Consider the following 12773-nt stretch of genomic DNA (forward strand, 5'->3'; position numbering starts at 1 on the left):
TGCCCACACAAGTACAAAAAATGAAAAAGAATAGGTTGAACCAATGAGCCATGCACACAATTTAGTTATTAGCTGAATGTCCTTTGCACACTTTGGCCTGGGTCCAACTCCATCACAGTAGCCATTTCAAGAAAGTGAGGACTTGTATTAGAGTCAGAGAATAAATTAGCTTAGAAATAGAAAGTAAGAAGCAATAAAGCTTAGAAATATCTCCTGATACGTGATGTATGAGTATACTGTAGCTTTGGAGGTCACGCCTCTATAAAATGATGGTTTTTTTCTTAACCTTTTTCTGCTGTATCATTGCTGTATGTATGTGTCCTTGCAAAGCTGTTCTAAGTAAACAATGCCATTGAATGGATGGTTAAGTTCTGTCTGGCCTCTCTTTCTGTGGGTACAACACATGTTCAATGGTATAAAGACTCCTCTGCATTGTGAATTCTTAGTAGACTGCTGCCACAATGTATGCACTCATGATACCATGAGCTAGTCTGGGTAACAGCGCTTACAATCCCTGTGCCGTGACGGAGAACCCAGAAAAAGATTGTGTCACAACCACCACCCCCGGCTTTCTCTCTCACTGAATTTCATGTCTGAGACTTTGTGCTTGAGTCAGGCGCGAGAACATTCCAAAAATGAATCTCATTTGCATACTTGGTGTGATTATGACGCTGGACAAATAGACACAGCATTTTATATATAATAAATCCACCTCTTCAGCTTAAAAGATTCATTTTGTTTTGTGCTTTCTGAGTGAAATGTAGGGTGATACAGAGGAAGTGTGGTGCTATTTTCACGTTTCATTGGTCGGTTAAGGTTCTGCGGCTGTACTGGTTTGCCCTAGCCCACTACCTGATTGCTTGGCTACCGCTTTTTTACTTTTAGCTATTTTTGACCCAAGGAAAACACAAAGCTGCCTAAGAAAGCCTTCAGGATGTTTACATTTTATCAGTGTGATGCTTCAAGTTCATAAGCTCTCTGACTTCCTCCCTTTCTGTCCTGTCCCTGTCACTCCTCTCTTTCTTGTCTTCTTCCATCTCCCTGGTGTGTATATGTATGTGTGTGTGTGTGTCTGTGTCTGTGTGTGTGTGTGTGTGTGTCTGTCTGTGTGTGTGTGTGTGTCTGTGTTGTCTCCTTTTTCTATATGTGTGTATGCTTTCTGCTCCCAGCCCCTCTGCGGAAAGCAAAGTTTGTGGAGAGCCCTCGCATTCCACAATCAGAGCTTGGCTCACCTACACACATCTCCACCACTGCCAAGAATCCAGACCTGGACACATACTGCCGTGGTAAGTTTTAAGGCCAGCTCTTCCCTCATTCCGTCGTGTTACTTTCTGCATGTATGTTCCTGTTTTTGAATGCGGGGGAGAGAGAGAGAGAGAGAGAGAGAGAGAGCGAGAGAGAGACAGACAGACAGACAGACAGACAGACAGAGAGACAGACAGACATGGAGAGAATTTTGCCAGTTATTCTGCCTGCTGCAAAGACGAAAGCTAAGGTCATTAATGAAATAGCTTTGCAAGTGCCCACAGTGTCCATGCTTATTGCCTCCTCCCTCTCTGTCACTCTAATCCTCCCTCGCTGCTTCTCTTTGCTCTGCTTTCTCGGACGCAGAGCTTGTTTAGGTGCCGCCGCTGTTTTTCTGTTAACTTCACAGTCGCTGCTCGGTAATCCTGCAGACTTTCCAGATTTCCCTCTACCCCCCTCCTGTCTGTCCTTGTTAAACCTCCCTTCTCCCCCCCTGTCTTTCCCCTCTCGCGCAGTAAAGCGGGTTACTCAAGGATAGCGCTCTGTTGAGATTTGGTTCTAGTATATCTGCTTTCTCATCTTGCTTCTCCTCTTCCTGTTGCCACTGAGAAGTGCAGTGTTAGCTTCCTGACCTGTCTTGTTGGCTCGACCTCTGGTGGCTGTAAGGACTTCTCAACAGAGTAGGACAATGCTGCAACACCCCAGGGGTGGATTGAAGACATGAGAGAAATAGTGATGGGAGGTCTCAGGGCTTAGCTGTTGTAACTTAGGGGGGAAAATGGTCGACCGAGTGCTACCGGCCTTCTCCGTCTGCCAGCCTCTGCTGCTGAGTTTCTGCTCGATGGGAGCTCTAAGTAGGTGATTTATATGTGTATATATATATATATATATATATATATATCTATAGAAACATACTAGAACTCGTACTTCTGTATAAGTCTATAGTTTGTAGTAGGTTAGGATACACCCTTTTAATTCTGGCACCTGGCTTGCTGTTGAATCTCATGGATGAAAAACTGTTGTCCCTGGCTTTATAGTGCAGTCCTGTGAAATAGACTGTGGAATAGCCTATCAGTTGTGATGAGCTGCTAAGAGCTCCTGCAGATGTGACATTTCAGGGTTGAAATGGTCATCTCAAGCACCATTGAGGCAGGAAAACAGTTGATAACAACAAGTAATTCTGTCTTTGCAATAACAACTTGAGCTGGAGAGGAACCTGGAGAGATGAGATGAGTTTTCTGGGGTGAGGACTCACACCTCCCAGGTGGACAGATGGACATCTTAGCTCTTAACAAGGGCTCCCTGGCATAAGTAGCTGCAGGGCAGTGACTTAAACATCTGATCGCATGCCAGTCAGCACTCTGCTGCTGACACTGTCTGGTGTCCTGGAGGAAGTCAGGTATATCAGCTGATTTTAATGGCCTACAAAGAAATTTGTGGTCTCATAAATATGGTTTGTGAATATTTTGTGAGATAGCTTGTAAAGATTCACCACCAGCCGACCATCCGTCCTCCTTTAATCATCTTGAAAGCTTTTCTAATGATTTTAGAGTTCAACCTTCTTACAGTAACTTCCCAGACTAGGTGTGGGCACTATGGCTTAAATCCTCTATTATGGTGTTTGTAAATGTATATCACAATATCCATATGTAGTTGACTTTGAGTTGAGTTAAAGTCCAACTGTAATCACCTTTAGTCATTCCTTTTTGCAAAAATAATGTCAGTGTTATTTAAAGCTTTTCGTCTCAGCCACTAAAGGGGCGTCTCGGTGTCTGTTCGATTGACAGCAACTGGCGGGCTGAGCCCCAGCAGGGAAATGAGCGATACAAAGTAAACAAACTTGCGCTGTATCCTACAAGCCATTAGTAGACAGTGTTTTTGGAAGCAGTGGTATTGAGGATTAAGGACCACATCTGAATGAACCAAAATGACATTTGCAGGTACGTTTACATGCTGTTTAATGTGTGATTTGATTGGCTGTATGGAAATAAGTTCTTCATCTACGTAAATGGAGAACTAACTGTATTCAGATGTTAAAATTCAGAATTAAAATTGGAGATGAGAATATAAATGACCTTCTTTTTGTCTTCAGACAAAAAACATGCAATTTAATTTCAGTTTGAGCTGAAAGACAGCTGAGAAAAAACTAAAAAAACTAAACCGTGTGCACAGAATAAAAATCCATTCCCTCGGTTTCATAAACTTTTCGCAAGGAATATTTTTAGCTATGACTCCCATTAAATTTTTTTAGCAAAAATTTGTCCCCAAAATTATGCATATGCTTATTTATTTTTAAAAAGTAAATGCTGTAGTAAAACCAGCAGAAGACTAATTATCTGAGGTAAGTTTAGAGGCACCACGCTTTTTAATTATTAAAATATGAAATGTTTTTGGCAAAAAATATTCCCCAAAATTATATTATGCTTATTTTTGAAAGGTAAGTGCTGTAGTACAACCAACAGGGGACCTTCTATGTGCGGAGTAGTTTAGGAGACATGACTCTCTGTAATTATGACATATATTACATCGGCAAAACATATTTACCAAAATTATGAATATGCTTATTATTTAAAAGTAAGTGCTGTAGTACAACTAGCAGGAGACAAGTTATAATTGAGGTAAGTTTGGAGACACTACCTTATTTAATCATTTACTTAATAAATATTTTTGTTGTAGCTCACCGCCGGCTGCTTGTAGAGACCAATGTTATTTCTCCAGGTTGGAGGACGGCTCATTTAGATGAAAATTAGTTTGTAGCTTGTTGTTAACCTTACTACGTTAGGAAAGATGCAATGTTTGTGATTTAATAACATTTCCCTATAGAGTAATTGATCCTGGAAGTGAATATCTTTCTAACTTTGCTTACGTTTATAAAACTGAGGGCACGGATTATGAATCCGTGTGAACAGTTTATGAAAACGAGGGAACAGATTTTTATTCTGTGCGCACGGTTTAGTTTTTTTTTCTCAGGGGGACTCCGTAGGACAACATTCAACACAGCATACTAGTAAAACCCATAGAAAACCCATAAAATAAATATATAATTATACATTGAATTACACAATACACCATAAATACAAAACGTAAGCTAGACACAAGGCATACCTTAAAATGGCAACGGTTTACATTAAAAGCATAGAACTGAAATAAACATATTAAAAGGTGCCAAATGCCACAAATAATTACTATGAAAACCGTTAGTTAAAGACCAAATGTGCCTTAAAATGACAAAGGATTCAGGAGTGGAGACAGTTTTTGTAAAATGTTCTGGAAAAACAATTGTGAAACTGTTTATTGATGAAAAAACAAGATAGCTATGTGTGTTTTTGGTTATTCTAGAAAACTACTTATTTGACATACCAAGGTATTTCATCACATTGATGGAAAAATAAAATATATCCAGTAAAGCAAGTCTAGAAACATTGCCCACAGTGGCCTAAAAATACCCAGAAATGTTAAAGAGATTCTCGCTCCTTTATAAACAACATAATAAAATGTCTGACCAGGGTCTCACGGTGTGCAAATGTACTGTGTATAATCATATCAGCCACTCCTTAAGTAGAGTCCTACCGTGCTTTCATGTATAAAACCTCCAAATGTTGTTGCATAGATAAGATCACCACTGTGCGCACGAGGAATGTGAAATTGCCTAGCTTTCTGTGCTTGTATGTTCAATGGTATTCATGTTTTCTGAAATAGATGTGAATCTACAGTACCTTGTTTCCATTTCCTTTAGCTGTCAACAGCTATTCTACCAATTCATTTTCACCTTTTAATATGTATATGCCACCTTTTCTTTGAGGCTTGCATCTATTTTTCTAAAAATAAAACGTGTGTAGGTTACTTTTGGGATCCTGGTCATTGTAACTAAGTGTTTGCTCTCTATGGACTTTCCCTGTGGAGGCGAAAGTTAAAGTGCCCAGGTAAAGGTGAAATAAGATTCATATACCTGCAGGCCCGTGTCTATTAATACCATCTCCTGTCCAGTCCAGTCCCCTGCCTGCAGCACACATGCTTCTCTCTCTTTTCTCTCGGGGCGTTAGGGCAGATCAATGGACGGCCGTGGAGAAACAGATGCGCTTGCACAGAAACACATATCTGTGCGCAAAGATAGTTGCTATGGCAACCATCTGTCTCCCTCGCAGCTCAGGAATCCAATGGGGAGGAGTGTGTGTGTGTGTGTGTGTGTGTGTGTGTGTGTGTGTGTGTGTGTGTGTGTGTGTGTGATAAGAGATGTGTTTTATGCCCGTTTTTTTTCATATTCAAATGTTATCGTTAAGGATCTCATGGTGTCACCGTCATGAGAAACGCCTGAAGTTCCTCTTTAGGTAAATGCTGTCACGTAGCTTTGAAGCGATTTAGTTTTTTGTTTTTTTTCTTCAGTGGCTTCAGTAAGAGGTACCGTGTGGAGTTGTCATCATCTGTATTTCATGTACAAAAAGTAGAAAGAAATCAATACATAAAATCCCTACATTATGGTAATGTATGTATCCCCTTTGATAGTAGCACATTAGTATTGGTTACATTTATTTAAAAAACAGATGTCGATGAAATACATGTTTTTTTTGGCCTATCAAAACTTTTAGATTTTATATGACAGCACCATGATAATAGTTGGGCCTTAGCTGTATGTTTGACCGTATTGTAGAGTTTTATTTTGGAATGTGTGTGAGTTAAAGGAGACAACAGGATTGCCTATGTTTAGGAGTTAAAGGTGTTACTCTGGGCTCCGGCCTCCAGATTAGAGATTTTGCTATCACATGAAAAGAAGCGCAGACTGATCTCTCCTGCACAGGGTTGTCCCAACAGCTGGCTGTGGCACAGATGCTGTTGTATGAAGCTAGAAAAGGGGAACGGAAAGATGGGAACTTAACGGATACAGGACAGGCTGACGGAGTGGAAGAGGTAAACCATGAAGATGAGTGAAAAGACTCACTCAGAGGCAGAGAGAGAGACAGACAGAGCCCCGGTTTGATCACGGCCACGGCCACAAACCCCCCAGGAGCAGTTGACTAATCAGTGCTAATGTATTCACTGCTTGCTACTACCAGTATGTCAACTGGGAAGCCTTCACTGTCGCCATGTCCAGACACACAGGCATATAGACAATGCAGCCAACACATCCAAAATACATATATAATAGCCAGTGGATATTTTACCTTTATTCACCAGCTTTTCTCCTACTGATGGCTGCACATCTCAGTCATCACCCTGTGATATTACCTGTAAAGAGGTGGAACAGTAATTCCATCTATCTTCTCCATTACTGCACTCTTCCTCAAGGGATGCCCTTGTAAAATGTATTCTGCTCCACATAGAGTGTATCTAGCTGCATTACTGAGCTGCTACATCTATCTCATCAAGGCTCATATGTAATTAGCTGTTTTGGACCTAATGTGTGCTGTGATTACCTCATTATTGGTTGCTACTGTGTGTGTTCGGCAACATATCGTGCTGTAAAGGTTTTTTTTTCCCTCCCTCAGAAGGTGCCAGTCTTCCTTACTTGCCCAGAGAGACTTGGAGTCAATCTAATGAGGATCCTGACAGTGTCCTTCCTGTCCGTCTATAAGCGAATGGAGAGGGGAGCCCAGGCTTTATATTGCCTGTCTGTCAGTCTTTGAAGAGAGGAGTGAGAGGCCACAGACTTCAGACAAGCTGTCTGTCTTCAGAGGTGGTGGTGTGGCGCCTGGGACTTTCTAATGGTCGTCAGTCAGGACTTTGCATAGCTACCTGCCAGTCTGGTCCGACCTGCCCTGCAGGAAAAACTGGCCCTGCCGTTCTGTCTCACTGCTGTTTATTTAAACACCAGTCCTGTGCTGTTGGCTTCAATGTCATTGATGTCTGTACCAATTGTCAGGCTTATATGTCCAATTACAGCCATTTGTATTTAGCCACTTCCTCTTTTTTACAAGCAGTGGGTGAGTTAGCTTCAGCTCTGAGAGTGACACTCCAGTAAATAAAGTGAAATTGAATTGAAATTGATATAGTGGGAACCTCAAGGGCATGATAGCCAGGTGTTATTAAAAAACATGACACCACCAAGAACGACTTGTTTTGGGTGGACAGTAACCAGGCAACAGGGTGACAAGATGAGGTCATTAAGGGATTTTTTCCTGGGTCCTGTTGCAAAGTTGGCAACTGAAATCCCTTTGCGTGTTTATGTGTGTTTGTGTGTTTGTGTGTGTGTGTGTGTGCGTGCGTGCGTGTGTGCGCGTGCGCGCGTGCATGCGTAGCCTCTTTCAAACTAAGTAGTAGTCTCTTCTAAACTTCTAAACAAACTACTAACTACTCCCCCAGTCAAAACCGTTTTTACCATTTGCATTCACAGTGGCCAAGTGGCCATAGGAACTGACCTTTTGTTATTATGATCACAGCCATCTAACCACCACTATGCGGAAAAGACCGTGCCCTGAAGTAGGAGCTGAAAGAGTTAGAGGAACTGTGGCCAGAGGAACTTAATAATCCCCAAATTGGTCCAGTCAGAACAGGAGAAAAAAAAGGGTTCTAGTAAATGTTATGTTCTACGAACTGCAAAAGTCCCTCCGGTCGGAAAGCTGTGTGTGTGTGTGTGTGTGTGTGTGTGTGTGTGTGTGTGTGTGTGTGTGTGTGTGTGTGTGTGTGTGTGTGTGTGTGTGTGTGTGTGTGTGTGTGTGTGTGTGTGTGTGTGTGTGTGTGTGTGTGTGTGTGTGTGTGTGTGTGTGTGTGTGTGTGTGGTTTTTGATCATCTGATCATCATGCAGGTTCACCCTGGTGTTTTCTTTTCTCTCTTTAGAGCTCTGTAAACAGGATAGAGAGGTGCATACACCCACTTTGTCTTTGAAAGCCACACATCTCTCTCTCTCGCTCTCTCTCTCTCTCTCACACACACACACACTCGCAGGTGAAGGGCGTATCTCATTACGTCACTAGGGCTGCAGCAGTGATGAATGGTGCGGAAGGAGCTGTCGTCAGTGTGAAAGGCTTTTGCTAGCCAGCGTGGAAAGGTTGGTTTTTTTGTAAACAGCTTGAAGGGATTCTTGTAGTTGTGGCTGAAAGGGATTTTTGAGTTTATGTAAGAAGTGACTTTACCAAAGATGTCCAGCTGTGGTGGAATGTGCCTGTAATGCTACAGGAAAACTCAGGTAGGGTGTTTCATATCGTTGTCCTGAGCCCAGGTGGTGTGTATCCTGTACCTGGGTCTGTTGTTCCTGCTGTGGTTTATGCAAAGCGAGTGTAGCAGATCCTCTGTGTGTTTCCAGGTAAAGTGGTGGCGGACATGAAGTCTTCAAAGGATTCTTTTTTGGGCGGGGTTGAAAACAAGCTGCTGTTTCTGTTCCTACCCACCACTGACACACATTTGTTCTTTCTTACGCTCTCCTCTCTCTCGTTCTCTCCCCCGCAATGTCTTCCTCACTCCCGCCCCCCCATCCGCCTCCTACCTCCTCACGTCTCTCTGCCTCTGCAGGAGAGTCAAGCCAGGAGCTGGGCCCCCCTCCGTCGGTGGATGAGGCAGCCAACACATTGATGACGCGCCTGGGTTTCCTTCTGGGAGACAAAGTGAGTGAGGGGCCAGCCGGTACCCAGTACAGCATGGAGGAACCTGAGGCGAGACAGGTAATAGTCTCACTAATGAACTGGACTTTTGTTTTTATCACAACCAAATCTACTTTGAGGATGTTACTGAGACTCTTTTTGGTTCTGGATTTCTTTGAAAAGGAGTTACAACTCTGTTATCTTTTCTCAAGGAGCTTCACTTTTGTAGACAAAAACCTACAGGCTGAGTGACAGAAAGTGTTTGTTTTTTTTACATTGCATTCAAATCCCATGATGTCACCCGATGCGCACTTTGAGTCAATATAAAGGAAACCTTGTCTGGGGTTGTGTAAGACTTAAGATAAACAATTGGCGCCAAAAAACATGCGTTAGTTGAGTTTGTATCACCCTTTTTGCTATTGTTATGGCTTTTTCTAATCTAATTGTCTTCATTGTGTCTGTGAGAGATCACGCTTTGGAACTTGAGCAGACACGAAGTCGTCTGATTCGATCTGTTTTGACATTTATCTTCATAATATCTGTGTTTACACTTGGTTTTGACAGATCTTCGGATGTCAGGGTAGCCAGATCAAAAGACTTCTCTGTAAATTGCCCTCAGACACCACAGATTCAGAATGTATCAGTGCCTCTCCATCAAGCATCAGATATCTTCCCATCTAATTAGATTTGTATATAACAAATGCTTTTTATTATTAATTTCCTGGAGGACTTTAAACTTTGCTCATTGAAAGCACGTTTCTTGAGTTGACATGCAGCAGGTTCAAGGTATTTGCACCGTAACCTTTCAATTTGTGAATTTGGCAGTTGTGTAACAAACAGCTCTTGGCACAAGGGGCCTGCTCTGAGCTCTGCAGCAGATGCTCTGGTTTCTCTACCTAAACCTGATTTGACAGCTGAATTTTCCAAGCCGAGGAAAGAAAACAGTGGCGAGAGAGAGAGAGAAATAGAGGGGGGGGTGGGGAGGCAAACCTGTTGCTGAAGCGTTCAAAGCATGCCTAGGTATGAGTTTGCACTAAAGCAGTGTGGATAAGCGATTAGACTGATGGACTGCCGGTGCTTGATGTGAGCGCTGCTGTAGCAGTGGGGGTGTATAAATTGAGAGAGGTTTATTCAAGCGGCTCTTTTTAGAGACGTGACTCACAGTAGCGCCCCGCTGCATCGTGCACACAGTACGAACTTATTATTTTAGATATCTGCCCCAAATACTTTTCTTTGTCTGTTTGATTCATTAACCAACAACAAATGACAGATTGCCTCGAGACACCATCTATTACCAGATAAGAGAGTGGGCTTTTGTTGTATTTTGTAATTTGCAGTAATATAGTATACAGTAATACAGTAGATTCACACATGTAATCTGGATATTTGCAGGGTGCTGCTAACCCACAAGTGATGCTGAAAGTCTGTCTTAGTGTTTCATAACCAAGTTTAACCAAGCTAAACTTTTTTTTATACTATAGTTAATTAACAATGAAGCCAGTCAGATGTCAACCTGCTTTAAAAATCATTGGTTTTGCTTTGCTTCTTTCTGTAAATCTTCCATTTGACATGGTTGAATTCCTACAATAGCTGGTGTCTTTGCAGCAAGACCTCACTCACTCGCTGATGGAACAAGGTGACCCTAACTGGCAGAGAGAGCAGTTAATTGCCTTTCATACTCTAGTGCTCAAGCTCCCTGAATAGACGCGATGCTCAGAGTTCAATCCAATCCTCGTGCGACGTTTAAGGTCAGGCCTGCACAAGACGAGGTTCATTAGCCCAGCAGATAGCACTGCAGTGTTGCTATGTGTTTGTTTGCTTTGGGGTCAAGCTCCTGTAAACATGACACTGTAGCGGTCCCGTCCATGGCGAGAGCAGCGAGCCTCAAAAGATTGCCCCAATCAGGCGCGTGCGCACACTCACACACACACACACACACACACACACGCACGCACACACACACACGCACACAAATGCACACACACACACATACACACACACACACACTTAGCAGAGGCTAGAGGCCATTTTCCGTTATGGACAGTTTACAGATGTCACAGTTTATAATTCTACCACTTATGACCATAGCACAGCTCTGGCACAATTCCTACCTTTACAAGCCTTATAATGGCCGGTTTTTGTTGTTTCAGAGAGGTGTTACAAAAAGAGGTGTCTGAAAAAACATTAGAAACGCCTCTCAAAATGATGCAGTCCAATTCGATACCACCACTAACTACGACCTTAATGATAAACCTATAGTTAAATGAATACATCTCTGACAGCGTCAATCAAAGCTGAACATTATTATCTTTGTAATTCTTTATTTAATGGATTTCCATAAAGGTTTGTACAGACATTCATGGTCACCACAGGATGAATTTGATTAACTTTAATGATCCTCGTTCTTTTCCTCTACAGTAGTGCCACCATGACGTTGACATTATTGGTTTTAAGAGAAATTTGTTGGAAGGATTGTCATGCAGTTTGGTCTAGACCTTCATGTTCCCCTCAGAACGAATTGTAAAAACATTGGTGATCCTCTGACTTTTTTTTATCTAGCGCCCTCATCAGGTCAACCTTTTAATTTGTTCAATACTTTGATTTATGACCAAATATGTGAAAAACGTATGACATTCCTGTGTCGAGCATGCTAACATGCTAAAGTAAGTTGGTGGACATTGTAAAATGATACTAGCTAAACATCAGCATGTTAGCATTGTCATTTTGAGCATGTTAGGATTTGGCTCACAGAGCGGTGAGCGTGGCTGTAGACTGTTGTTTTTTCATTTACCAACCGAAGATGTAAAGTGTTCATATCTTCCACCTTCTCAATTTTCTCTGTTGTATATTACTATATTATATCATATTATATATGGTATAGTATATTATAGCAAATTTACTTCATCTGGGTTTTGGACTTTTGGTCAGACAAAATAAACAAGATGAAGACAATTCATTAATTACAAAAAATAATGGTAAAGCACTTTACTTTGAGCCTTATTCACACACACACACACACACACACACACACACACACACACACACACACACACACACAGTCTTGGCTATTGGGAGCAATTGGGAATCAGTGTTTTGCTCAAGGACACTTTTACCACATGGGCAAGAGGACCACCAACCCTACAATTAATTGATCTATCTTCTGAGCCACAGCCTGCAGAGCCTGTCAGCAGATAATTGACAGATTAATCAATAATGAAAATAATCGTTACCAGGAAAAGTCCTACCCCAGCCTGTATACGTGTGGGTGTGTGGGTGTGTATTAGCTTAATGTGTCCCTTCAGTCTTCTTCCTGCAGATTAAACTAGACTAGATTTAGCCTTGAGCACCACTTCACCCCTCCTGTCCTCACTGTGTTTACCCCAGTGTTGACCTGAACTCATCAGCAGCACTGTTAAGGAGAGACCCCCATGTGTTTCCTTGTCTGAGACACGTACTTAATCACTTGGCATCGTGCGCCTCTGCATATCGGTGAAGGAAGCATGCATGTGTCTTTTAGGTGCGCCTGTGTGTTTGTGTGAGAGCGCATCTGTGGGTGTTCACAGCAGCAGAATAGATGCAGCAGAGTGTGTTTTTGTCCCCTGTGGTCTCTTGTCTCCGACCTGAGCCGACGCAGAAAAGGGTCACTGCAGGGGTACAATAACAATGCAAGGACTGGAAAGAATATGTGTTCACTGCATGCATGGGATTTCAGTTTCAGCTTCTTCTTTATTTAACTTACGTAATTGTCGCTATTGGCAATAAATATAAAAACATGCACTGAAATAGGTCTGTCAGCGAGGGTAAGGTATGTTCTCCTCTTGACAAAATCATTTTCAACAAATCCTAAACTTTATTGAGCCTTATCCAAAGTATGTATTGAAAATTATGTTATTGTTAAAACTTTGTGAAAAATTTTCACACAACAACATGTTTAGAACTACATTGGACAACGTCACATGTGCCACGGGACTGTGCAGAATCAGATTTTGGAAATGCCACTCCCTTTTGTTTCTAAA

The 12773-nt window shown here is 42.0% G+C and overlaps 1 protein-coding gene across 9 annotated transcripts in view; it reads left to right on the plus strand.

Annotated features, from left to right (window-relative positions):
• The window catches only part of tanc2b (tetratricopeptide repeat, ankyrin repeat and coiled-coil containing 2b), a 152841-nt gene that overhangs the window by 98280 nt on the left and 41788 nt on the right, over nucleotides 1-12773 (plus strand). For 3 of the 9 annotated variants that reach the window (XM_078279331.1, XM_078279334.1, XM_078279332.1), the window contains exons 6-7: nucleotides 1170-1286; nucleotides 8690-8838. In XM_078279331.1, coding sequence (XP_078135457.1) covers nucleotides 1170-1286; nucleotides 8690-8838 — 266 coding nt within the window. Of the gene's footprint in view, nucleotides 1-1169; nucleotides 1287-1811; nucleotides 2100-2233; nucleotides 3186-8121; nucleotides 8367-8409; nucleotides 8484-8689; nucleotides 8839-12773 lie in introns of those variants that run through there. The other 6 variants (XM_078279335.1, XM_078279337.1, XM_078279338.1 and 3 more) reach the window with 6 other exon arrangements.

The sequence above is a fragment of the Sander vitreus genome, chromosome 21 (assembly GCF_031162955.1).
Source record: "Sander vitreus isolate 19-12246 chromosome 21, sanVit1, whole genome shotgun sequence".
Lineage (NCBI taxonomy): Eukaryota > Metazoa > Chordata > Actinopteri > Perciformes > Percidae > Sander > Sander vitreus.